The sequence below is a fragment of the Megalopta genalis genome, chromosome 6, assembly GCF_051020955.1.
Source record: "Megalopta genalis isolate 19385.01 chromosome 6, iyMegGena1_principal, whole genome shotgun sequence".
NCBI classification, from domain to species: domain Eukaryota; kingdom Metazoa; phylum Arthropoda; class Insecta; order Hymenoptera; family Halictidae; genus Megalopta; species Megalopta genalis.
Window position 1 is genome coordinate 19,789,876 of NC_135018.1, and position 27,708 is coordinate 19,817,583.

At 38.9% G+C, this 27,708-nt stretch overlaps 2 protein-coding genes across 11 annotated transcripts in view; one reads left to right on the top strand and one right to left on the bottom strand.

The window, feature by feature from the left end:
• Window positions 1-27,708, top strand: part of fdl (fused lobes) — a 71,441-nt gene that overhangs the window by 24,138 nt on the left and 19,595 nt on the right. The window contains exon 2 of one of the 6 annotated variants that reach the window (XM_033476440.2): window positions 8,033-8,143. The exons of 1 other annotated variant lie outside the window; for it this stretch is intronic. In XM_033476440.2, coding sequence (XP_033332331.1) covers window positions 8,094-8,143 — 50 coding nt within the window. In that variant the 5' untranslated portion in view covers window positions 8,033-8,093. Of the gene's footprint in view, window positions 1-8,032; window positions 8,144-22,334; window positions 22,413-24,314; window positions 24,505-26,948; window positions 26,971-27,708 lie in introns of those variants that run through there. 4 more of the 6 variants (XM_076523002.1, XM_033476439.2, XM_033476443.2 and 1 more) reach the window with 4 other exon arrangements.
• Window positions 338-17,395, bottom strand: s-cup (spermiogenesis-related protein stanley-cup). 5 transcript variants are annotated; one of them, XR_013033704.1, is made up of 6 exons: window positions 16,699-17,395; window positions 11,768-11,945; window positions 10,325-10,519; window positions 5,486-5,642; window positions 995-1,812; window positions 338-871 (listed from the first exon to the last, which is right to left on the bottom strand). XR_013033704.1 is itself a non-coding variant. In XM_076523004.1 (6 exons), exons 3-6 carry the CDS (start codon window positions 11,824-11,826, stop codon window positions 1,468-1,470), a joined length of 756 nt encoding a protein of 251 aa, XP_076379119.1. In that variant the 5' UTR covers window positions 11,827-11,945; window positions 16,522-16,568; window positions 16,699-17,395; the 3' UTR covers window positions 338-1,467. The 5 variants fall into 5 exon arrangements, 4 of the variants coding, with proteins under 4 accessions (XP_076379119.1, XP_076379118.1, XP_076379120.1 ...); XM_076523004.1 differs by adding an exon at window positions 16,522-16,568 and having other exon boundaries at window positions 338-1,812; XM_076523003.1 differs by adding an exon at window positions 16,468-16,568 and having other exon boundaries at window positions 338-1,812.

The following is a 27,708-nucleotide window of genomic DNA, read 5'->3' on the forward strand; positions in this document are numbered from 1 at the left end:
ACGATTGCTGACACTTTGGGGAATAGAAATTCTTAGTTATTTGGTTGGATCAATGTCCAAATCCGTTAAAAAAGATAGAAACAACGACCGGTGAGTATTCGTGGGGTTTCAACAATATTTACAACGTTTCCTTACATTTTACCAATTTGCATATATTACACGTAAATGGATAAAGAACCATGCTAATAAATCTCTCTTGCCTAGGACCAAGAAAATAAATAAACAATGAGACTAGTTAGAACATAAAAATTGTCCCGTTGCATCGCGTGCATTTTGCATCGTGTCGAGGTTTATCCATCGATGAATTTCTAGTGCAAGAGGTTAAATAAAAAGAGAATTAATCTTAACACTATTTTATTTAATCTCTTTTATTTGTATTTTTCTTTTTTTCAGTTATTCCGCGATCGATATCAGTGCTGCTGTGTATTGTTCATTTTGTCGTAGTTTATCGACTACGTCGATTTATAGACCGATAAAATCTACGATAAAGATGCGTTTGCACTGCGTAACTGATTTTCAAAGAAACGTGAACTTGCGCTTCGATTGACCGTGTTTACAAGCTAGAAACTTGAAGAAATGCCGGTATCGAAATCATAAAAAATCGTTTTGCGTCCCTGTTCCCATTCTCGTCGAGAGCAACCGATTAACTGTAACTTAATCGATTTCCTTCGTTCCCGTTCGCTTCAGCTTAAGAAACCAGCAAACAGGATCAACGCTGGTAAACGGTTTCCCAAATTGTAAAATTCTTCGGTCGCGCAACTAGGCTACGTTTAGGTTCAAGCTGTGATAATAGAAGCTAGAAAAGCGTCGTGTCGATCGGAGCGTCGATGGAAAGCTGCTGGAAAATATCTTCGGAATGTTCATGGTGGAGCTGTGCGATAATACAGTACAGTTTCAGTCGTTTAAGGTTTTTCCAAACTTACAAATACATAAATGCTTCCGCAGAAGAATCGCTCATAACTCTTATGCTTAATACTATACTCACTATACTTACTTACAGTATACTTGGAAGATATCTAATTGCAGATTTCGAACGCACTTTCGATCGGAAAGTGCCAGAAAATCGGGGCGTCGAAAATCTGCGATTTTCGCGATCTTCAATTATTCGTAATTCCACACAACAACGTCAATCGATTTCGATGAAATTATCAGTATCAATAATTTCCTTAATTTCCTTTATAGGTTCGCATAAAAAAGTTAAGAAACGAGAATGTTCTCATTCTCTTTCGTCGTTCCAAGTAACAGCAATATTTAAGAAAGCACCCTAGTCATTGCCTAACAGACTAACAGTCCTTCTATCTCCTAAAAAAAAGAAGAATTCAAGTCGTTTAGTCCAGTTCTAAAAAGGCGACACTGTTCCAAAAGGTGTCCACGGTATATTTGTCCCCCACTGTATTCGATCTAATCGCAAGCTTCCGACATGAACGCGCCCTTGTTGAAACCGTAACGGCCATAATCGAGCAAAGGTTACACATAGCCGTTCGCGTTCAGTTTCAACGCGGTCTCGTAAGAAGGCAGACCCTCGTCGACGCCGAGGGTTTCTTGTTCCGTGGACTCGTTTTGTTCCGGGGATCTCACGGGTGTAGCCGATAGCCCGAGAAGCGTCGACACCATGGCTGGAATGATGGTGCCAGGTGTATCCGGACCGTCGAACTTCTTCTCGATGCTGGCCGGCAGGCTGCGATGATCGAAGATCAAGCTGTCGTAGGTTGGCGGCGGTCCTGGACCAGAGCCCGGGGTCACAGGGCACGATTGGAGACCGTACACGCTGTCCTCTTGGTTTCCGTCTATGGCTGATTGTCGCTCGCAGCACTGAACAACGAAAATCATTTTTGGTTAAGTGCCTCGCGGCCATCGAAGTTGTGCCGGGAATTTAACCCTTTGCACTATAACTACGCTTATTAGCCTATATACCACCCTATACAACTCTCTGTAACAAGTCATTTAAATCGATCCAGTCATCTTCGGAACCGTCGATGATACTAAAAAACGTTTCGAACGAAATTTGAATGATTTTAGGGGGATCTGATGTTAATAAGATTTTTGCAGGCGAACGCGTCGAGGACATATACAATGTGTCCCAAAAATGTCTCGTAATCTGGAAATAGCGGGTTCCTCGGATCATTTGAAGCAACTTCTTCCTTTACAAAAATTTTCTCCGAGGCACCGTTAACGAGTTATTAACGAAAAAACAGTGACCAATAAGAATCGAGTACGGCTGACGCGAGGCGGCCCAGCCAACCAGCGCACGAAGCCCAGTTCCGCTCATTGGCTCGATCGCCTCGCGCCAGCCGGGCTCGCCTCTCGTTGGTCACTGTTTTTCGTTAATAACTCGTTAACGGTGCCTCGGAGAACATTTTTGTAAAGGAAAAAGTTGCTTCAAATGACCCGAGGAACCCGCCACTTTCGGACTGCGAGACATTTTTGGGACACCCTGTATAGGTCAACTTTATTTTTTAAACCGAAATCATAGATTTCTTTTCTAGTTGCTGTCTAGTAGACTGTACCCTCTGTCATCTGAAAGAAAATTCGAGTCCGCTTCGAAGAAAGTTACTGCTCGTCGAAATGTGTCCGAATGTTAACGTTGGTCGCCGTTATGCTATCCAAGAACGAAGCAGGCGAATGTTTTCGAAGACGAGGGAGATATTCGAAGGATATTTGAACTCGGCCGAAGGAACGGGCCGAGTTTAATGACGCGGAAGATAACTAGAGGAGCTGAACTTCCGTACGATAATATCGAAGGAAAACTTTGCGGGCAGAGAGAATAGATATAAAAGGCGTATATAAAGCGACCAGGCAGGAATTCCAAGACGAGGCTAATAGCTTAGCACTCGGCCGTTCACTTGCCACTAGCCTAACAGGATCTCGCCGCGGCTGATACATTTCATTATCCGGGCTCGCATCGCTAGGATGCCGCTTGTTAAACATTATTAAGGAACTGGATCCATGCGTTATCGCAGCCCGAAGCTGAGGAGGCCTGGTGATAAGTTGCGCCATGTCCGAGAGCAGTGTAAAAGGAAGCACCGTGATCAGTCATACTAATTTTCCCCTACAACCGCAAACGTTTTCGCCGCAATTGATATCAATACGTGGAGCAGCGAGCCAGTTAACAGGAAAACGATGCGTTCAAAACCGCACCGCTGCGCTAGTATTTTGCACGCGATATGGGATGATTAGAGATATTGACGTTGTACAGGGTGTCCGTTTGATTACGTTCCATCGAAATATCACGGACTGTTCACGCTTGATTGCTGGGGCGAGTTAATTTGACACATTTACGATTTTATTGCATATTGCATATTATTATTATTATTATATATATATATATATATATATATATAATATGTAATATATTACATATAAATAATTATTATATAATAATTAATAATTTTATAAATAATATTGTATATAATATAAATTATATATAATAATTGTTATATATAATTATAATAATTATTAATATTATTAATATATATAAAAATTATTTAAATTTATATATATATATAATCTTAAATAATTTGTTTTTAAACATACGTTGGTTTTTAATAGAATTATGACCAACATATGCTTCAAATAACCAAGATATGTTTCAAAAAACATTATTTTTATCTTTTTCTATATATAGATAGCAGTAAAATCGTAAACGAGTCAAATTGACTTGCTCCGGCAATCTAATATTAATTAACAAAAAAGTTACTCGATTTCAAGGGTGAAATACAACTATTTGATTTATCTTTCTTCCTGATCGCTTTGAAAATTATTTGAAGGCGAATTATGATCATCCGTTAGAGCATGCTTTACATGTCCAAACAGTTTTAACAGTTTTCCCGGAAAAGTGTTGCTTTCGAGATTCATCGGATCTGAAGTTTTTAAAGGAACACACTGTACATGCCGTTGCCGTTGGCGAACAGGTTTCGTTCAGATCATGATTCGCAGATACTCAGATACTGTTTCCTTCTTCTTCGTAAAAAGAAAGTATAAACGTGTCCTTGCGCTATATATTCGAACCGTTTCCAGCATCGTTTCGAGGATTTCTATTTGTTCAATGGTGCCCGAGAAATCGATGAATACGTTCGTTAGGGTTTGCCTCTAATCAGTTCCAAGATATACGGACTTCAAGATGACAGGATCCCAGCGGTGATAAAGATAACCAGTTTGCAAACGGGGAAAAGATTTCGCAGAGGAAAAACAGAGTTGCAATGAATTCGCATAAATTCTAAGCATTACGTCCGTCTAGACCACTGGCTTGTCGGTGAAATATAAAGATCGTCGTCCTCTCGGACTAACTGATCCAGATCCGACACGGTAATAGAGTCCTGTCTGAACCTATAATTTTGGTATGTCGCTGCTCCCCGTTTCCGTGCAAAAAGTCGTGATGCTGCAAGGTTAGGATACCAAGGCTAAATTTATACTATTGCACCATTCGAATTATCGGCGTTATCGATTCCAAATATCAGACCTTTGGAAGCTCTTATTACAGTAATTTCTCCCGGAAATGCCAAATATCGGGTTGCCGTGAATTTCCCTGTGCTAGTGCTACGTCTATGCAATTTATTGCTACGTCGATGCAAAGGGTTGTCGAAATCGGTCAGGCGTGCGATGCGGCACGCGACGCGATTCACGGAAGACAATGCAAAATAATGGTCTGTTTGCGGGTATGAGTTTCTATAGACTAATTACGATCGTATTACTCCCCCCTCCCCCGGCAATCATTTTCTATAAAGATTGCTTCTTAAAGTGGCCTTTTGTTCGTATGACAATGTAAACAAGCTGCGCCTTATTGAACTAACGTTTGATCTTCCTAATACGGTAAATTCTCCCCAATTGACGCTCAGATTGCGCACAAAGATGGACAATTTGGAAAGAAGAGACGCGATTGCACCTTGCGCCACGTTTTTATAATTGTCGACAATCGGCAACTATAAAAATGAGTAATCGTATCTTCTCTTCCCAAATGGTCCATTTTTTTTTATACAATCCGAGCGCTCGAAATTAATCTCCCGCTGAACTTTCCGATTAATAAATATAATTAAATAAAAAGAAATATAAAAATATTTTCCTAAATACGACCATTCAGACATTTTAACACGTACACACAGTTTCGAATAGATACGGAGCAGTGATTTTCTGAAATTTTGCTCATCGACGGCCGCACTGTGCTTTCTTCCCCCAAAAGGCTTGCAAGCAATTTCAATCGCATTTTCGCAATTTCGTTGTTCCTCTCTTCGTCTTAACCTTTCGTCCGCTACCGTAAAAACGGAACAAATTATTGCCATAACGCTATCTAGAGAAGCTCCTTTCGAAAAAGCAGTCTGCATTTTTTTTACGGTTCTTGCTGCGCAGCTTGTAATGATGTAAGACGGATCGCGTACGTAAGCGACCTGGCCAGAAACGTCGTACCGATCAGACGGAGAAAACGAAACGCGCATGATTACGTTGCTCGCGAAATAAGTATGAATTATTAGGTCCGTTAATGTCGACTCACCGCGGCGTGTGCTTCCGTGGTGAATACTTCCAGGCTGTGCACGTCCGGCTCCGGCCTCCAGTATTGCTGGCATTCCTGCGGCCGGTTCTTTCTGATGCTCTTATGACAGCAATAGCACATCAATGCGACGACTATAATCACGGCGCTTAGCATCGCTCTGAAAAACACGGCGCGCCACGCGATCCAGAGCATAGGTGAGAGACCGGGCGTATATTTAGCGCGCGTCAACCAACCGCGAGCCCGAGACGCTCCACATAATATTATTTAGCCTCAGTCTGCCGTGATATCGGTCTATAAAGCACGGCTTTACTACGGGACGCCGGGAATTTACGCGGACGACGACGTTTCCACCGTCTCGACCCTTGTTCGGTGCACCCGAAGTGTGATCTGCTGTTGGGGGGTGGCTTTCGAATCGAACGATAACGCGGTACATACTTCCGACACACGCTCCGACGACGTCTCTCTTGGAGAAAGTTGCCACGCACGTACCACCGATTCCATAAATACCACTCCGTAAATTGATTTGTTGTTGTTGCACCGCGGATTTACAAGACGCGCAGATTTTGGAAGACCGAAACGCGGACATTTGCGGCAGCCTTCCGCGTAACGCGCGTTTCTACGGTCGGCGACAAGAAGACGAGACGCTCTATTAATTTGCCGCAATTTTGATTTGATTATGATCGTTTTTGCAACGTTTTGGTTTATAAGTTTTAGCCCGGTGAACCGAAATATTAATACTCGATAGGATTCTGTCTGGAAGAACGTTAACATTTGATGCAAGTACGTGCGCGGTTAAAATGGAATTTGCAACGTGAATTTACCAGTTTTGAACAGTATTTAATTACTTTGTAGAGCCTCCTTTATTTTTAATAAATCGTCGCGTTACACGAGCTATTTTCTAATCTACTATTTATTTCGTATTTCGTTTCTTAACCATTTTTCATAAGTTGAAAGTAATATCAACAGCGTCTTAAAATTCTCTGAATATCTTTGATGTTCTGCATTCGATTTATCCATTTTCTCCGTAAACGCATAAAATCCACGGTTTCGTTATTATTTATTATGTGTAGGGTTTTATTAAGAGGTTGAATATTTTGAGGATCGATGAAGAGATAAAATTAAATCGAAGAGATAGTTTCGATGAACACGGATTGAACAATTTATATTTACGATTATACGGATATTCTGTTTGATCCACTTATATTTATAGCACTGAACGTGTTAATATAGCCCGATTTATCTTTCTTTATCTCGAGGCTTAAATTCGAGCTGTTACAGACATTCTCGAGACGTTAATTTACCACTCTTTAAAAGAAACGTGCTTAATTTCCTCAATGACCGAAAATTGCGTAAGTGGCAACGATTCTGGCAACATTCTCCCAAGCTGAATACATATGAGAAACGACTTTGTAAATATTTAACACTGATATTGAGATATCTATTGTTGACAATATTAAACACTGATATTGAGATATCTGTTGTTGACAATATTAAACACTGATATTGAGATATCTATTGTTGACACTATTAAACACACATTGAGATTCGCGAAATCTTCTAAAAAGGGTCTCAAGCTTCAAGAATCGTTTGATCGTAGAAAACGAGTTAACATTATTATTCGTGATCGCACAGTTGTTCTTCGGTAACTGTTTGTTTATATTTTCTCTTTATTTCAACTAGTAATATTTCACTTTGTTGTGTCATAATATGTCTATATTCCATTAACTCTTCATATTCTGTTTGCGTTGATTGTGTTTCATCAGATTCATTTGTCTTCATTTGTGTAACCGGGTTAACAAATTGTCGTTTAAATTTAGAAATCGATTTATTAGAACAGTTAAATTTACTTATTAATTTATTATCAATTTATGCGCGAACGTTTCAAGTTTATAGATAAATGCATCGGATCCGTAGTATACTAATAAAAGATTGTTTTATCTAATGAACGCTTAAAAATGTTTTCTCAAGAATATCTTCAAAATTCAATGTCAATAATATACGAAATATATACAATATAGTATATACGTAGATTTATTTCTTCTTGGCAATATTATGCAAAAGCAAACGGTTCTTATTTGTTCATACGAAATGTACTTTGAGCGGAAAAATATACACTAACCGACCAAAGTTAAGAAACATATGACAATTCTTTACAATGTTTTACTCCTATATTTTATTCTTTTTTATTCACTTCTGTTTACTATTTTTATTTTATTCCTCGCGTGCACTAAATAAAACGATTTTGCAATATTTTGCAATACCGTGCTTTGTATACTTCACTGTAATATGTGCTTCGAATTTAATAAGACGTATATATTTGGTTGAAATAATAAAGATATTACCGAAACGTTAACGATATAACGTAAGATTTCTTAACTTTCGTCGGCGGGTTCGCAAACGCGATCAATGTTTGCACCGACCTATAAAATTGGTATCCGCTGAAGACAGAGCGACGGGCATTATTGGTATCGAAATGTCTGAATTTGAATATTATTTCCATTTGAAACTTGATCCCTTATCCCTAAAATAGTTTTCAATACGGTACAGACACGAGAAGAAGCTACGGCCTTTTACTTTCGACTAGACTGTACGAAATCGCTGGCACGAGATGCTGCACAGGAACCAGAGAACCTGCTCACGGATCGTCGGTTTGCCCAGGTAATGTTTGCGCTTCTAAATTAGCCTAGAGTCGGGCGAACTAGCGATTTGTATACCCGTTATTTACGACACCGCGCGTATTAACGGATTAAAGTTTACCGTAACTCAATTGTTCTTTCGGCGATCGCGGTGGATGCCACAAGGCAAGCGTGTCGCCGGTGACTTTCGAGCCACCGGGTAATAATTACTCGATCCGCGATTTTTCTCTTCGACGAGCAAACGAACCGCAAAGCTACGCGGCTCTCTATCTCTCTCGCAAATCTCTAGGCATTCTTCCGGATTTTATGATTGACTGTACGGTAAGCCGCAAAACCCGAACGAACACACGACATTTCGACAGAAATAATTGTTTATTCAACGTTCCCGGGTAGAATGCAAAAGGAAGAAAATGTACTTCGCGGCGTTGTCTCCGATCTTTCCGGCTTTTCAAAGCAAATTTAACATTCGCGATATCGTTATTATCTCGCTTCGTTGCAGTTTTGGTTTCGCGTAGTCGGTTTTGCGTGGCAACGAATTCACAGTAAACATTTCAGTATCTCCGGTGCACTTAATATTTCGACCATAAATCTTCAACCTTGCCAATTGCTTGAATACGTTTTAGACGTATGCGTGTGTTCGGTTCTGTATGGCGTGTTCGTGTAAAAATGTTAACATGTATAAAACGTTTTAAGTGGAATATTAAATATAGGGTGTTCAAGTTGAGAAAAAGCCATAACCGGAACCAAAATCAGCCAGAATCGATGTATGTATTTATCCGGAAAAGTTATAACATTTTTTCGGTTCCCATAACTGCCTCAATTCAGGACCGATGTACAGGGTGACCCATTTAAATCGATCCAGTCGATTATATTCGAGACCGTCGATGATGCTAAAGAAATGTTTCAAACGAAATTTGAATGATTTTAGAGGGCACGTAATCTGATAAGATTTTTGTAGGCGAACGCGTCGAGGACGGAATCATATCTTTTCCTTTTTATTATACTAGTTTTATTATACCCGTCATTCTCCTCGTAAAAAATACTAAGGCATTCGTTGCGAAAACTCACTGGTTTCGAAAATATTTGAATTTTAGTATCTTTTAGAGACCGCGTTAGTCTTTGCATTCAGGCCGAAGGTCGCATTTTCGAACACCCACTTTAGATAGGCGCGAGCGCTAGCATTATGTGCGTTATTGAAATTCAAATATCTTCTAAACCGATGTTCTTTCGCAATAAATGCCTTAGTATTTTTACGAAGAGAACGACGAGCTGAATCGACTGGTATAATAAAAAATATATGATTCCATCTAAAAAAATAAAGTTGACCTTTATACGTCCTCGACGCGTTCGCCTAGAAAATTCTTATTAACATCAGATCACGCGCCCTTTAAAACCATTCAAATTTCGTTTGAAACATTTTTTAGCATCATCAAAGGCTTCGAAGATATTCGACTGGATCGATTCAACATATTGGGTGCCGAATATTAACGCAAAAAATTCAGACAATATCGAAGGAAATATTATATTAAATACCACAGAAAATATTGGTTCAGCTATTTTGTATTTTACAAAATCCTAATAACCTAGTTTATTATTATTATTAACCCAGTATATGTTTTAAATCCTAAAATCCTAGTACATTCAATTTCTTCAATATATTAATGATATAAATGATACGATATGATATTATGATATTAATGATATAATGAAATATATTAATGATATATATATATATATATATATATATATATATATATATATATAAATGAACAATCGAAAATCCAGTTCAAAATCAGCGTCACCCATACGCGACTCTCGCGGCATTAAACGTATTAAATGGTCCACCCCGTACGATCGTTTGGAACAAGTCGTCGTCGAAACGTCGTTTCAACCCCTGCTCTCAGATTCATCGAGCTCTCCCGAACGTCGCATTCCCCAAGCAAACACGCTCGCGATAAAAGAGACTGGGGGCCAGCAGGTCTACCTTATCTCCTCTTTCTTTAGCTTCGCTTTGCTTCGCAGGAAAGGTCGCCGCAGAAATTCCACGGATAGCGATTGAGACAGAAAAAGAAACCGGTTCCGATGTGTTCGGCGTCTGAACCACCACTAATGCGCGCGGGAGCTCTCGAAGCCGGCGATTACGCTCGCACGATCGATATACGTGTATCGGCAGTGCCGAGAATCGGTTAGGATGTCCACTCACCCGCCCAGAAGAACGTTGACATTTCCATGGAGATCCGTCTCGAAATGGCTCGTCTTGCTGGCCGTGCCGCTCGACGACGTGGTGACGTTGTATCCCGGCAAGATCACCACCTCCTCGTTGGCACCCGTGCCGTTCCGTTTGTGCATACCGAGTTCCGTCGCCGTCAACACCGTCATATGCCTCCCATAGGTCATCCTGAAACGTTCGTCCCCATCGTTCCCCGTTACCCGCCGCTCTCAACGAATTTTTTCTCGGAGGGATCGAAAATGTTCGAAAGAGAACCGTTTTGCAAACTGTTGCACGAAATTGGCTCCAATTGAAACGCTTATGGCGAACCGTAAAAATCGCAGAACTAAACTGCGGAGCTTTCTGTACAATGGAAATCGTCTTCGTCGATTTGCCGAAGATACGAGTCGAATAGAAATTTTTGTCTTTCTTAAGTGATTTCGGCGAGTTGAAAATCGTGTACAGATGTCCTTGAATTCTTTTAACCCCTTGACATACCATGTTCTCCGCAGTTACTGCGATCAGAAGTTTTTCGATTGCAATAGTTTCTTGAAAGGGAAAGAAAATTGATGCTTATCTTGCGCCTGAATTTACTTGAATGCTTAAATATCGACGACAAGAGATTCGAATTTTATGACAATTTTAAAGAACAGAATAGCACGAGTCGAATAGAAATTTTTGTCTTTCTTAAGTGATTTCGGCGAGTTGAAAATCGTGTACTGATGTCCTTGAATTCTTTTAACCCCTTGACATACCATGTTCTCCGCAGTTACTGCGATCAGAAGTTTTTCGATTGCAATAGTTTCTTGAAAGGGAAAGAAAATTGATGCTTATCTTGCGCCTGAATTTACTTGAATGCTTAAATATCGACGACAAGAGATTCGAATTTTATGACAATTTTAAAGAACAGAATAGCACGAGTCGAATAGAAATTTTTGTTTTTCTTAAGTCATTTCGGCGAGTTGAAAATCGTGCACAGATGTCCTTAAATTCTTTCAACCCCTTGACATACCATGTTCTCCGCAATTACTGCGATCAGAAGTTTTTCGATTGCAATAGTTTCTTGAAAGAGAAAGAGAATTGATGCTTATCGTGTGCCTAAATTTACTTAAATGCTTAAATATCGATGACAAGAGATACGAATTTTATGCCAATTTTAAAGAACAGAATAGCACCTATACCGAATGAATTATCAATAGAAATTTTCACGACGAGTTGGACTCGTCAAAGTACAGCAAGGGGTTAATGCTCTCGTTGCTTAAATTTCGCCTGTCCATTTTTTGTTTCGAAGCTGGGGGACAATTGCAGAGAATTTACCGTGCTTTTTACCTTATTAGGGAGTCCAAGGAAACCTTTTCCACTCACCTTCCACTTTATCGACCCCGTCCTTGTTAGACGAAAGTCACTCCTAAAACTAGCACGGACCACCCTCCTTACCTTTTTGTCCGTGGATTCGCGTCCCGGGACATTTCCAAACGTTGCGTGAACCGTGACATCGTGTTCTTATAGCGACGCTAAAGACGATGCATCCCCGGCGAATTGCATCGAACTATTCGACATTCAATCCTCCTGGGTACGCTCGGCCGAAACGCTCGTCTCTTTCGCATCCCTCTGCCTGCGCAATTCACATTTTTCTTTCTTAATTATCCATTTTCGTGGACAATCTGAGCGACAGTAAGGGAGACATTACTGTAATACGAAATACAGTAATGTCTCTCTAATTGACGCCCAGATTGACCACAAAAATGGACAATTTGGGAAGCGGAGATACGATTATTCGAGCCTTACAGTTTATTGTTATAGTTATAAATTGTCCACAATTATAAAAACGAGCCGCAAGGTTCGAATAATCGCGTCTCGTCTTCCCAAATCGTCCATTTTCGTGGACAATCTGAGCGTCAGTAAGGGAGACATTACTGTAATACGAAATACAGTAATGTCTCTCTAATTGACGCCCAGATTGACCACAAAAATGGACAATTTGGGAAGCGGAAATACGATTATTCGAGCCTTGCAGTTTATTTTTATAGTTATAAATTGTCCACAATTATAAAAACGAGGCGCAAGACTCGAATAATCGTGTCTCCTCTTCCCAGATTGTCCATTTTCGTGGACAATCCGAGCGTCAGTAAGGGAGACATTACTGTACCTTCTGCAAAGTTTCTACGATCTTGGCAAACGCTATTCGAGTGAACTAAACCAATGGCCTATCGTTATAATTAGAATTGTGAAAAAATGATAAATAATTGTGAAAATGATATATTACAGTGATTCTGTATTCCTAAAATTCTAATTCTATATTTTCGTTATTTTTACTGATATAAAAGATATGTCTGGACAACATTATTTAGTTCAATGAAGTAAGAAGGTTACTTTTCTTCACGTATTAAAGACCATGACTATTTTTTGCACATTGACCCCAATTTTATAGAACGCAGCACTGTGGTACACGTCATGACCTTCGATAGTTGAGAAAAATGACCTCGACCATTTTTCTTTACAATCTTTAAACAATAGCAGCCGTTACATTATATCGTATTTGATAAAAAAAAGAAAAACGAAAGCATCCACCGTTTCATTGATATTTTTCTCAAACGTCGTGACTCATTCTCTCAATGCGATGTAATACGATTTTCCATGTTTAATGATCATATTATGATGCATGAACGATTTAATATGTACATTCATCATTATTTGCAGCCGATTTGCCGCCATTTGTCGGGTAGCCCGAGTCGCATGAGTCACTAGGGTGACGGTTACATTGTTGTAATTTGTTCCTAGAAACGGCGATTATTCGTGACTCGACGAATTGCATCATCGTGGCAAGTATAAATTAAGTCGCTCTTGAACTTGGACACGAAATCTGCATTTTCGAAAAACATATTCCGATCGAAATCTGTCGAGACTGATAGCATTAACTTAAAAGAAAAATTGCAGAAAATTCTGTCATGTGCGTACAATAAATTCTCCCTAATCGACGCTCAGAAAAATGGACAATTTGGGAAAAGGAGACACGATTATTCCAGCCTTGCGGCTCGTTTTTTATAGTTGCCGATGATCGGTGACTGTAAAAAGGAGCCGTAACGGTTCGAACAATCGTATCTCCTCTTCCGGAATTGAGCGTCAATTAGGGTGAATTTACTGTGCCGACGCAGCGGCAAATAAACATACAGAACAAAAAAATATTACACGAGAGAAAAATTGTTGCAGACACTTCTGTGCTCGTGCCATTTTTAATTCGTTCCTTTCATGTTTCGGGTGCTTCAAAATACAAAAGGCTATAGCGGAATATATTGCCGTCGAGTGCACCCGCGTCTCGCCTGAAATACAAAAGTGAACAATTACCACGGCAAATGTATCTTGGCACGGAGCAGCTGACGCAAATCGTAGATGAATACGGCTATCAGTGAATGGAAATCTCGACTGAATGCTGCGAATTTTATGGATATTAAAACACACGCTGCACGCCCTAGTTTCGCTCGCATGTCTTCGATGACGAACGATCCCGGATAGTGGCGTGCATAATTAATACCTTGACATGGCATTAAAATAGCAGCGACAGCGTGTCCCGCGAAGACGATTCCGCCGTCAATGTATCAGGCGAACGCTGTGCACAACCGTCTTAATTAGATCTAATTTCTTGAAACGGGAGACAAGAGGCGGCAGCAATTGTTCCCGCAGCAATTGTTCGCCCGTACAAAAAGGTTCCGTTCTATTGAGTTTTCTGCGATTGCGTTTGCATGGCGTGCATGCACACCTGCGTTCGAAAGTTTCGAAGCAGTTTTGCGATTTGTCTTCCACCGTATCCGTCATTGTGAAGTGTACAATGGTACAGGCAGCGCTGTTCTCGCTGTTCTATAGCGAGCTGCTTCCGTTCGGTCGTGCGACGAGTAATTAAATCTTCTCCTTAAAATAAAGTCATTGTTGTCGTACCAAATGTAATCGTGCTCGGAACAAAACGAAGAAATTGATGATCTTGCGTTCGGTTCAGATTTTTCGGCGTTATTCGAATTTAAAATTTATATATGAATAGCGCGATAACATCTACAAATTTATTTGGAATAATTAATATAATAATTGATAAGATTGTGTAGCATTCGAAAGAACCAATACAGGAAATTCTGTCTAATTGACGCTCAGATTGTACACAAAAATGAACAATTTGGGAGCAGGTGATACGATTATTTGAGCCGCAAGGCTATAGCTTATAGTTGCTGGCAATCGATAACTATAAAAACGAGCCGCAAGATTATTAATATATATAAATATATAAAATTATTATTATTATAATTATTAGTTATTATATAATTAGTTAGTATATTATAATTAGTATAATTATATTAACTAATTCGTATATATATATATATATTTATTATATATCATAATAATATTATTATATATTATATATCATAGTAATATTATTATATATTATATATCATAATAATATTATTATATATTATATATTATAATAATATTATTATATATTATATTATTATACATAATATTATTATAATTCGTATATATATATTAATAACTAATTCGTATCTCCTCTTCCCAAATTCTCCATATTTGTATAAGTTACTTTGTATAAGTGTCCAAGTCGAGCATCGATCAGGGTGAATTCACTGTACAGTAATGTCTCCCTTACTGACGCTCAGATTGTGCACAAAAATGGACAATTTGGGAAGAGGAGATACGATTATTCGTGCCTTGCAACTCGTCCTTATAATTATTGACAATCGATAATCATAAAAAACGAGCCACAAGGCTCGAACAATCGTATCTCCTTTTCCAAAATTGCCCATTTTTGTGAACAATCCATGCGTCAATTAGAGAGACATTACTGTATCTTGGATTTCGAAGCTCTAATAGAAATAAAAGCTCTAATAAAAATCCCGGCGATTCGTCACGCGTGAAACGTCGCTTCGATTCTTTTGAACGCAACTGTACGTACGTATGCATAAAATCCGCAAGTTTAATTGCGATCAATACCGTGCGATATCCGATGTATGTATGCAAGTATTCTTGCATGCTCCCCCGTTCCCCTCCCTTTCGCCGAATCGATATCCACATGTTTACGAAAGGACAGCGAATATATTTTGTAACCGCGATCGCCGATCGACAGGGTGTTCCTATTTGGAAAGCATCGATCGGGGAAACGAACAAACACCGTTCCGTGCGCGCGCGACCGCGGGTGCTGGGGGTGTTATTCGAACGAAAAGGGGCTCTTTACAGTTCTCGTGGCATTCGTTTCGGCCTTCGCCGGTATACCAATCGATTTCTGCCGAGCCTGCACGCGCGGGCGACGAAACTTTTAGTCCCGCGTAAATACAGTCGGACAAATTCGTGACGTATGAATGTTCTACGAGTACAACGATCGTTCGCGAATCTGCATTATTCACCGGATCGGAACCGTCGTCGACGCGAATCCGATCCTGAAGGATCTTTCAAGGATCCTGATAGATCCTGAAGGACCCTTCGAAATTCGTCGCGCTCGCGTCGCGGACGCAGAAAGTTTTTCGTAAGCAGCGCGCCCGTGCATTATCGAACGACGAAGTTATTCGAGTGGCTGGCCCTAAACTATTTATGCTTCTCTACAGTGTTCCCTGCGCCCTTGGCACTCTGTGCATACTTCCGATTCGATGCGACGTTCGTCGGATCGTCGTGCATTTTCATCGGCTGCGCGCGTAATTCGTGCACCGAACGGAAACGCGATCCGAAAAAGAATTAAATTATTATTCTGACGAAACCGTGAACCGTACACATTTTGGTAATTAACCCTCGACTATTATTGTCAGTTTATTATACCGCCACTAATCACTAATTCATATGTTGCGATAACATAATTCTAAGAAAAATGGTATTTAAAAGAACGTTCTCTATGCACTTGCTTTTATTCGATCAAAATCTCGGACCCCTTCGTTATCGATACGCCTAATAAGAACGATTAATTGTCAGCTTTTATTTACCATTTTGACGTCAATAATAACGCAATGAATACTAGCGGTCCACGAGACATTTCTGATCATTCGAAAAACGAAGCCTTCGATCAATAAAATCGTTTCTAAACAAGCGAGAACCAGACAAAAGCAGCCACATTAGGAATTCTATGAAGCGAATATAGAGAATATTCTCACTGGCAATCCGTAAAGAAATCAATAAAGTTCATCGCAGAGTGTTTCTAGCCTTGCCTGAACGGCGAGAAATGCTCGCGGTGTTCCAAATATTGTCGAACATCCTGAAAAAAGTCGAATTAGTGGGCGAGTAGAAGAGGTTTTAAGGTCGGCAGAATAGCGATTACGTAAGTTCGAATGGGTGTAGCGGTCGAGGGTTGACACGGTGTGTGTTAGCTCTTGAAATCTGCTTACCAAAAACCACGCGAAGGCTAATCGATATACTTCGATCACCGTGTGTGCGTGTGTGCTACTTCAGAGATCGTTTCATTCGCTTTCGGAGCGAATTCGTGCGTTTTCCACGGATCACTTTCGAGGCCCGTTGCTCCGGACGCATTGATCTAATCGCGGCGATCAATGGCGAATCGATCGGTTGGCACGGCCAGCTGATTCCGCACTGAGGAACCGTTTCGGTCCACCGGTTTCGAGCACTGCGCAACGACGAGGATCCGCGCGGAAACCGCGCTCGGAGCACAGACTATCCCGAGATCCCGTGCCATTTTCCCGGCTCGATCATTTCCCACGGGCTCGATCATCGAGCATGGCCGATCGCGGAATCGTTTCCACGATTCGCCGGAATTTTTCCCTCGGAGTTGCTCGAACAGGCTTCGCGCGCGTTCACCCGACCGGAGCTGGGACACGAAATCGGCCGCGGACCCGCGAGACGCGATCGGAGATCCTCGATCCGCACCGGCCGAAAAAAATCATTCGAATTCGCCCGATCCGTCCCGACAACCGTATCGCTTCGCACTATTACCGCTGGTCATATTATGCGGGTTGCCTGGCTACGCCGCACGCGATTCCGGGCGTCGCGACGTCGTTGCCGCCCGGCTCGGCGCGGCGCACGCCGCGAGGCGTCGCGACGCCTTCCACGAACGCCAGGACGAAGCGGGATAGCCGACCACTGACGTGGAACTAGGACGACGACGGGACGAACAGGGCCAAGGTGTGCACCCCGAGCCGAGCCGAGCCGCGCCGCCACCGAGGATCAGGCCTTCGATATCTTCCCTACCCCCGGCCGATTAATCCTTTCAAGACGGTATCAATCTAGGACACTGCCAGCCGTATCTTTGCATTCGCGATACGATTCGTTTCTTTTCCCCGTTCCGTCGCCGCCTACGCGCCGATCGATATCGATGGAAAATATGGCAGACGATCCGAGTCGTTGCACCTGTATTCCGCTCTCTCTCGATCCAGAATGTCGGATTTTGGTGCCGTCTTTTTTCTTTCTCGAGCGGACAGATGAGTGATTATGTGATTTAGCGACCTTCTCTTAAGCGCGATTATTTTTCTCCGAGCATTTTAAACCGCTTTATTTTGGCGTTATAGGGAAATATAAATTGGGGGTGCTTGAAAATGTAGTGTTTTTTTTACTGGGTTTTCCGATGGAACGTGAAATTAGCAAATTCTTTGTGGTCTTGCAGAATGGCAGAATCTTTGATATTTTTAACAATTTTTTTTCTTTCTCGAGTGCACAGATGAGTAATTGCGCGATTTAGCGACCTTCTCTTAAGCGCGATTATTTTTCTCCGGGCATTTTAAACCGTTTTATTCTGGCATTAAAGGGAAATATAAATTGGGGGTGCTTGGATTGGTAATGTTCTCTTTACTAGTTTTTCCGATGGAACGAGAAATTAGCAAATTCTTTGTGATGCTGCAGAATGGCAGGATCTTTGATATTTTTAACATTTTTTGTGTGAAATGTCGCTCTGATTTAGTTCCGGAGTTATGTCCAAAAAAAATGTTGCTACTGCTACATTGAATTTTGCTTGTACCGTGGTGTACACTTATTTATTATTTATATTTATATACTATATACTATATATTTATATTTATATTTATATTTATATTTATATTTATATTTATATTTATATTTATATTTATATTTATATTTATATTTATATTTATATTTATATTTATATTTATATTTATATTTATATATTATATTTATATATTTATATATTATATTTATATTTATTATTTATCACTATATGCAATTATAGACCCAAAATAACTTTTACATTGGCACTGATATCAGAATAAAAAAAAATTAACAAAATACTATATTTGTATATTTCAACTTTCTACTATTTCTAATACAGAAACATACAAATATGATATCTTATTAAGCTTTTCTTTTTTTAAATATACAGCGAACGTCACACTGTCCTTTTAATATAACTTTATCGTCAACTGTGTCTACTTCTTGCTGGTAGCGACACATCGCACGTGCGGACGACTGTCAATAACGTTGTGTCATGCGCCTAGAAATGATGCTATTATTTTACGTTTGGCAGTTAAGATCTTTACTGGTTGGTACCTGGCTATCTTTTACTTAGACAATAAGTAGTATTATTAGAAGTTATAAACAAACGTTTGAACATTGCGTGCGAGCAAAAAACATATCAGTCGAAGTGCATCCTCCGAGCGAGTCGGTGTGTGCCAGTTTTATGAGAGCGAAACTGTTTTATTATTTCCGATGGAGTGAGTTTCTAACGTTTACATATTCCAACGTTTCATTATCGCGTTATTATAGTACGATTAACAGAGCGTTAATTTCTACGCTCTTCAAGCTCTTAAATAACGTTTCAAGAAATGCTTCACAAAAATGCAATGTATATATTATGTATATAGAATCTAATAACATAATATATTGATTATACAATAATTATTAATATATTATATTATTAGATTTTATATATATATATAATATTATATTATATTATATATATACATATAATATCTATATATTATATTTATTATTATTATTATATATATTATATGTATATATATATATATATATGTTTATATATAATTATTATATTATAATTATAATAATATATTATATCCATACTTATACCTATCTACAAAATAAAAACTCTATATTTCTAAAATCCTCTATACAGACAACCTAAATTTCGGTCCAGATCCCATAACATTTGCATAAACATCAGCTGCCTGGTTATAACTCATTCGGCAAATAAGCGGCTCATACATTGGTCTCGTTTAGAGCCCGGCAATTCTAGCGTAAACATCGAAACAGCAAGTTCAGATTAAGTGAGCTATGCGCGGGAAGTAGCGAGTGACTATTATCATTAGACAGCGGTTATTTTATGCGGAATAGAAATTGTCCAAATCATTTCTAAGAAACGAAAGTGACCTCGCCATTGACCTCGAAGTCGATGCGACATAAAACTTGGAAGAAAAAAGAAAGGGAAAAGTTTGAAGAAGTGTAAGATATAACAGAGGAATATTCTGAAATATATATTTATATATGTTTACATGTTTTTGGATCACTCATTCGCTTTTTCTCATAAGTACATAAAATCCACAATCTAATTATCACCCATCGCATGTACTAAGTGGTATCATGTAGACGCCGACAGTGACCATAGTTGCTCATCGTTTACATACGAATGGCATTTTATGGGAAGCGATTATGCGAGATAGAATATTGTCGGACAGCTGATTAACAAATATGAATATAAATAATAACATATAATAATATATATAACATATAATAACATATAATAATATAACATATAATAACAATAAATTCTACTACAAGAGTTACTATAAGTTCAAGAGCTTGCTACCTACAGAGTCGAATAAAATTCCGAATAAACATTATTTCCTGTTCCTTGAATGTCTCTGCTTCCTCGAAACGTAAAACTTGGGACATCGTTAAATGCGACAATGGCGCATAATTACGCAATTCCGATTATTGTGTGATTGAAGTTCAATCGGGAATCTACGTCGTCGAATTTAACAGCTTCGTTTGCATTCCACAAATGATTTCTCGTTATTTTCACGACGTGACCAACGCGTACGTTTTTCACTACTAGGTACAGACCCGAATAAAAATATTTGGCAAAGTGAAATGAAATAATATTCATCAAGATTTATTCGACGTCGCGGAGTTGGAACATCTATTGAAATTAGAGTTATTTATGTTGTGCTAAAGAAAATTATTAATTGAAGTATAGTATTTTCTTAAGGTGTACTGAACATAGTTATTGGAGATACCGTTTCATGCGCCGAGAGTTCTATTAATTACTTGAAATTCTATTTCTCAAAATTAATATTTATGAGAGAAAATGAACCTATAGAAAAAATACAATCACATATTGTTTAGAGAAATAAGATTTTTCTTATATTTCTCTTAATTAATAGACGTAATTGGAAGATTTAACATCTGTTTGCCTTTAATAACGTATATACAGGGTGTTCCCGAGTGAAATAATCAAACTTTAGATATGAATGTAGGAAAATTTTCTTTTCTTTTATAAAATTATGTTATTATAATTATATATACATATACATATATATATATATACATATTATAATAATTATTATTATAATCTTTTATAAAATTTACATTATTTTTATTACAGTGTAATATATATTTATATATACTTGTTACAGTTTAATACGATTAACTTTGAAATGGATCTAAAAAATTATAACAATTTCGTATCAACTTTTCACAGTTATCTAATTTTTCTGTAAGCGTTCCCTAATACTTTTGTAGGGGAGTGTACCTTCGACGAGAATCTTTTTGTAGGTATACGTCATTGATTTGAGCAATAAACAAGTGATTGCTTCGACCTGTTACACGAGGCTCCCCTCTTAAGACGTTTGAATCACGACCTGTTTGTTTCAACTAAGCCAGAATCGAGCTTGAGACGGATGGAGCAGTTTAGAGAAACTTGAGCTCTGGAAGCCGTTTTTGTAGGATCGATCGCTTATTCGATTAAACGTTGTTAATCTTCCGCGAACTGTGCGGGGTTAAACGAACCCCAGCAGTTCAATTTTCAGTTCGCCAGGCGTTAAGATATCGTTCTTATTGCGAAATTGTTCTTTTACACCAAATTGTACGATCGAAGGAAATAAATTCTCGCTTTACTCGTATCTCTCGTTATTGCGAGTACGATGAAGCACCATTTTACAGTGTCGTTTCATTTAAACGTTTTTTTCACCGCAAATCTTTGCCAGCATATCCTGCAAATAAAATAAGAAAAACAATGTGATACGAACATTGGCTTTTAAATGCTTTATTAAAGAGTTATCAGGTTGTAAGTTCTACTGGGTGTCCAAAAATTATTGTACAAGCGCGAAATTAGGGGTTCCTGAGGTCATTTGAAGTAACTTTTTCCTTGGCGAAAATGCAATCCGCGGCTTTGTTTATGAGTTATTAACGAAAAACGATGACTCGCCTCTCATTGGTCAGTGTTTTATAAGTATATAAATACTTGTAATATATAAATAGAATAATTTATGACGGATTATTAACAATAATTAATAATAATATAGTGTTAATACAATAATATAATAATATAAATAATATATATATATATATATATAATATAATGATATAGTATTAATTAATAATAATACTATAGATATTACAATAGGTTGCTCGTCTAAAGAGAATTCATTCGAATAATTATCTCGAATAACAAGCCGAACTGTCTGCTAGAGCGTAGAGAGAGAAGTCGGAGCGGAAGAAGCTCGCCCAGAATTCTTTCGCAACGCTCGAAAGAGGAGAGATAGTCTCGTCGGCGCACAAACACTTTATCCGGTACGTGCAGGAGGACTGTTATCAGTTATCACGGCGCACACGTGCTCGCGAGACACGCGTTACATGACTCACGGACGGCCGCGACGCTTTTGTGCAATTAGATCTCGCGACCCCCCCAAGGCGTGTGCCCGTACATTGTCGTGAGCCGGCGAAAATAATTCGTATTTCTCGATCGACCGAGGATAAAGATAAACCGCCGAGTTTATATAAGGCGTCCGTGTTTCGTTTTCTTCGGAGTTCGAGAGTGGACGCGTTTAAAACAAAAGTTGTTCTGTGCCGAAGGGACGCACGGTCGTTCGATCCGGAGGACAAGAGCCAAAAATTCGAAGTAAGAGATTTTTTTTTTAAATAATACCGAATTTTTATTGTATACCGAATGCTTTTGGACACGTTGAACTTTGGATTAAAGTCGGTTTTATTTGCTCGAGTTTGTTTATAATGAAAGTATTCATGAAAATTATCACGAAGGCGCAGTCGTCGATCGCTACAAGCGATTTTGGGACAAAATTAGTAATTGGACTGCGGATTTTATACGTTTATAGCAAAAATGGAAACCGGAAATGTAAAATAACAATTTTCCAAGGCGATTGTAAGAAACAGATATTGTACAAAAATTAATTGTTTCTTTTAATAATTTTGATAAGTTCGAGATACTGTAACAATATTATTCAGCTACTCATTTGTGCCATAAATGCACATAAAGTCCGCAGTGTACATAGAAATAAGTTACGCGACATATCGAAAATCGAAAATATCGAACGAATCACATATTTTTGGCGTGCTATTAGCACACATACATTTCACGAATATATTTCTCAAGTGAATTCTTTTCACATTTCTAACATTTTAAATTCGTAGAAACATATATGAAATATGTTATGCAGCCTTAAAGAGAACTTTATCTTGAAATGTGCTTATAGTGGTATCAGATGCTTCGTATAATACCGGTGCACTGGGTTCGGAATAGATTGTTGAAAGATAATTCCAGATTACATTGGCCACGAACGTCAAAATGATCGATAAGTACCACCATTTGTATACTATGTTTTACGGCCATAAGTTACACAACCATCGCGTTAATCGTCGAATCGATACTGTCGTTAGAAAAAAACTTGGTTATAACTATTTCTTACGAAAAAATTTTCCATATTGCTCTGTTAATCATTGAAACCGTGAAATCATTGAAATCAGTCGAACGTTTCCGGCGAAACAAAAAATGTTTGAATAAACATCGCCGCAATAAATGCAGTAAATTCTCTGTAATTGACGCTCAGATTGTGCACAAAAATGGACAATTTGGGAAGAGGAGATTCGATTATTATAGTTGTTGATATTATTTATAGTTGTTGGTAATCGGTAACTATAAAAACGAGCCGCAATGCTCGAATATTCGTGTCTTCTCTTCCCAAATTGTCCATTTTTGTGCAGAATCTGAGCGTCAATTAGACAGAATTTACTATAAGTCGAGCTAATTCCCTCGAAATACAGTAAATTCTCCCCAATTTTCCTCGAGCTTGTAAGCAAAAATGCAGCCTAAGTGCTCATTTTTACAGTTGCCGATTGCCAACAATTATAAAAAAACAAGGTACAATGCTCGAATAATCTCCTCTTCCCAAATCGTCCATTGTTGTTTACAAGCCGAAGGAAAATTAGGGAGAATTTATCGGTGTGGATCCGTTACCCTTAAAATTGAGATAAACAACGATTTCGCTAATTAGCTGTAAGAACTAACAACGCTCTTAACAATGCAAATGAACTCGACCGGAAGAGAAACAACAGAAAAATGTCTCAGTGTTAATTTTTTTCTTTTTAAAAAAACAATCCGCAACGAACAATCTTGTTTAGTCGTTCCGTGGTCGATATAAGTGCTGCTATCTATTGTTTATTTACGAAATCGGCCATATTGATTTATCGACCGAAAGATCCTGCGATAAAAAGACTTGTTTGCGCCGCGCGGCTCGTTTTTCGAAGAAACGCGAGCAGACCGTTTGGTCGGCTTCCGAACCCGCGACAGGTAATATTAATTAGCTGGACAACAGGTATTCGAGGCTGTTAAACGCACCGGTTTGGTTTTTGCACCCCTCGATGGGCGAACGTAACGCGCGGTACGCGTCGCGACGGCCGCCGTGTCTGCATAAAATTACCGCGGAACTTCCGCTTGTCCTTCGAGTCAATTTATCGTGCAGCTTGTCTGAATCGATTCGCGGCCGGCAGTTGTTCGTTAACACGAAAACTTTAGTCTTTCGATACGCAATACCGCCGGTGGCGAGTTAGTCTCGGTCTGTTTGAGCCAAACTGCGGAACAACTTGTCCCTCGCCTGCGAGCCGATGTGTGCAGTATCGAGACATGGCGACCCGTTCACCCTGCGGCCGGGTAACCCCATCGAATTCGATGTCTTCCTCTCGAATTGTGCCAAAAGGTATCTATAACACGATCTTACCGCTCGAACCACCCCCGACAAGACGATCGCACGACTGGTTAATTCGCGGCACCGTGAGTTCATACTTCTCGGAGAATTCGTTTCGCTCGCTTACACCGGCTATCTGCGGAGATAAAATGTCGCTGTCGGTGCTGTTGCTTGCAAATAAAACCGTTCGTGCTTCGCGTCGATTTGCTCTAAGGGCGGAGCCTCGAGCAAACGTAATTTTCGGCAATCTTTTTGATAACGCAGAAGCATCGATGAAATTTTTCGTAACTTTCATATTCTTTCACATTTCAAGGTACATGAATTTCTCTTTTCTTTCGTTATGTTTTTATTATCGACACGTTCACTGAAATAATAGATCTTGCACTCCATGGACCGCCCAGTCGACGCAGTCTAGCACTTTTTTTTTTCTACCGATCAAGAGCAAAAAATAAAACGAGGTTTTTTTCTTAAGAAGCACGCGTCGTATGAACGTACGCCCCGTTTTAAAATATGCAGTAAGAACGATAACACGCGGCCCTGAGAACGAAGGAGTGATTTTTACGCGAAGATTTGTAATTGTTTTAAAGTAAATTGTTATCTGTAACGTTACTTTCGTTATCGTTTTACACCGCCTCGTGGTCGTAAATTCTTGTATTGTTTATCGCTTTCATTGTGTCGCATTCAATTTATTTAGTTAGACAGTCTATTAGTTTGTTAGTTAATCTAGAATACAAGGGAAAAAAGTTTGGTTTACTGAAGGAATAAATTTCATATAGTTTATAATAATATCTTCGTACAGTGTAAAGATCTTACAGAAATATCGACGAGGATATCAGTATAAATCGGACTCAGAGCTGATTATTATTGGGTTGGCAACTAAGTAATTGCCGATTTCAGTTATAGATGCCTCTCACTCCCATTTTTATGATATCCGTAAATGTTATGTTATAAAATTATTATTATTATTATTATGTTATTTTTTATTATCCGTGAATGTTAGCAACTGGACAAATTGAATGCAGCGGTCCACGATTTCTTTCACAACCGCGTCGACCAGCACTTCCTTCGTCTTCATAATTTCTCCGATCGAACGAGACAGTTCTAATTTCTTCTCTGTTCTCATCTACTGTCATTCCTAAACTTTGTAAAAACAGATGAATCAAATTTCGCTCCAATTTATTGGGTTGGCAACTAAGTAATTGCCGATTTCAGTTATAGATGCCTCTCACTCCCATTTTTATGATATCCGTAAATGTTATGTTATAAAATTATTATTATTATTATTATGTTATTTTTTATTATCCGTGAATGTTAGCAACTGGACAAATTGAATGCAGCAGTCCACGATTTCTTTCACAACCGCGTCGACCAGCACTTCCTTCGTCTTCATAATTTCTCCGATCGAACGAGACAGTTCTAATTTCTTCTCTGTTCTCATCTACTGTCATTCCTAAACTTTGTAAAAACAGATGAATCAAATTTCGCTCCAATTTATTGGGTTGGCAACTAAGTAATTGCCGATTTCAGTTATAGATGCCTCTCACTCACATTTTTATGATATCCGTAAATGTTATGTTATAAAATTATTATTATTATTATTATGTTATTTTTTATTATCCGTGAATGTTAGCAACTGGACAAATTTAATGCAGCGGTCAAGTAAAAGCGACCAGAATTGGTCGATCGTAAAGGTGTCATCTTCCAGCAGAACAATGCTAGGCCGCACACGTCTTTGTCCACTCGTCAAAGATTGATGGATATTGGTTGGGAATTGATGTTACACCCACCATATAGCCCTGATCTCGCGCCATCGGATTACCACTTATTTCGATCCTTGGACAACTCCCTTCGTGGTAAAACTTTTAACGATGATGACGCTATAAAATCTCGCTTAACTCAGTTTTTGGCCGAAAAGGATCAGACTTTCTACGAGCGTGGAATTTTCAAGTTGTCAGAGAGATGGCAAAAGGTCATCGAACAAAATGGAAAATACATTACAGATTAAACTTTATTCCAAGTAAAAAAAATTTTGTATTTCATTAAACAAATCGGCAATTACTTAGTTGCCAACCCAATATATCACCGAATTGTGATTTTATATGTATATAAGCCAGTTGAATAATGCAAAGATTACTTTAAAAAGTGATGCAGTTTTGAACGATTCCTTCGAGGCGTCGCTCGAGTGCAGACGGTTGATGATTTAATTACATTGCTATTATTGCGTTAAACATTCGACGAGTGACTGCGGCGGAGACGCTCGTGACATCGGGACCCTCGCAATCAGTATAATAACACATCGATGACGAACTTGTTGATGATTAAAATTCGTAGAATGTTATTTTGCTTCGAACTGCAATACATTTGGCGATTCGCAATAGAATTGTCAGCTGGGCTATTCGTATCATATCGATTCGTGAACAACTTCGTTTCTAGACTACGTCCATGTGTCTTTCGTTCAAGGTTATGAATATTTTCCAGGTAATGTATCAACAAGTGATTCGTTGTTTTCGCTGTTTTCTATCAACGGGTTTAACAGTTTTCTCGCAGTCGCTAAAAAATTACGAAGATAGAACGGTGTTCTTATTTCTGGTAAATCATGCTCGCGGTGATTCGCTTCGAAAACATGTCGGATACGCGTGTTATTTAATAAAAATTCGCTAACGCGTTCGATCACGATAATCTTATACGATAATAATATAATATAATTGATAATAATATAATATAACGTAATTATGGGACACCCTGTATGCTGAACCCGGCCAACTTAGTAATTTTTGCCGAAAGAAATGCCCAGGACTTATTGTCACTAGAATAATTCCAGACGGTTTATCAATAAAAATCACATACAATTTTGACAAAACAAAAAAGCCATGAATTTTTTGAAAAAGTTCGATTTCTTAATTCGCAGAAAAATCAGAATGACCGCTGTAGGACGCGTTACGAAACATTTCCGTGAAATATTTATTTGGTAAAATATCTGGCGTGCACGTAAGCGCTCTATCAGTGCAGAAAATCCTCGTAGCCATCGACGAGCTTCTTTTCCAATCTTGTTTCACTCGAACATAAAGCATTACGGTTGAGCTTGCCGCATTTGTGAGACTCGCGGAGGCGTTAATACTGTTCGATGCCCGTGGAAACCGCCAAGTTCGATTACCGGGTTGAGTTCAGACGGTACGAATGCAAACAGATTTAGCTTCCTTGCTACGGCTTCATTTT

Bases quoted from the DNA above. Each gene is read 5' to 3' on its own strand.
- s-cup (XM_033476446.2), bottom strand. From the start codon at position 11,826: ATGTCACGGTTCACGCAACGTTTGGAAATGTCCCGGGACGCGAATCCA. The intron at 5,643-10,324 runs GTGAGTGGACAT...CGTGTTTTTCAG, and splicing joins GTCAACGTTCTTCTGGGCGG to AGCGATGCTAAGCGCCGTGA. The intron at 1,813-5,485 runs GTGAGTCGACAT...TTCGTTGTTCAG, and splicing joins CCACGGAAGCACACGCCGCG to TGCTGCGAGCGACAATCAGC.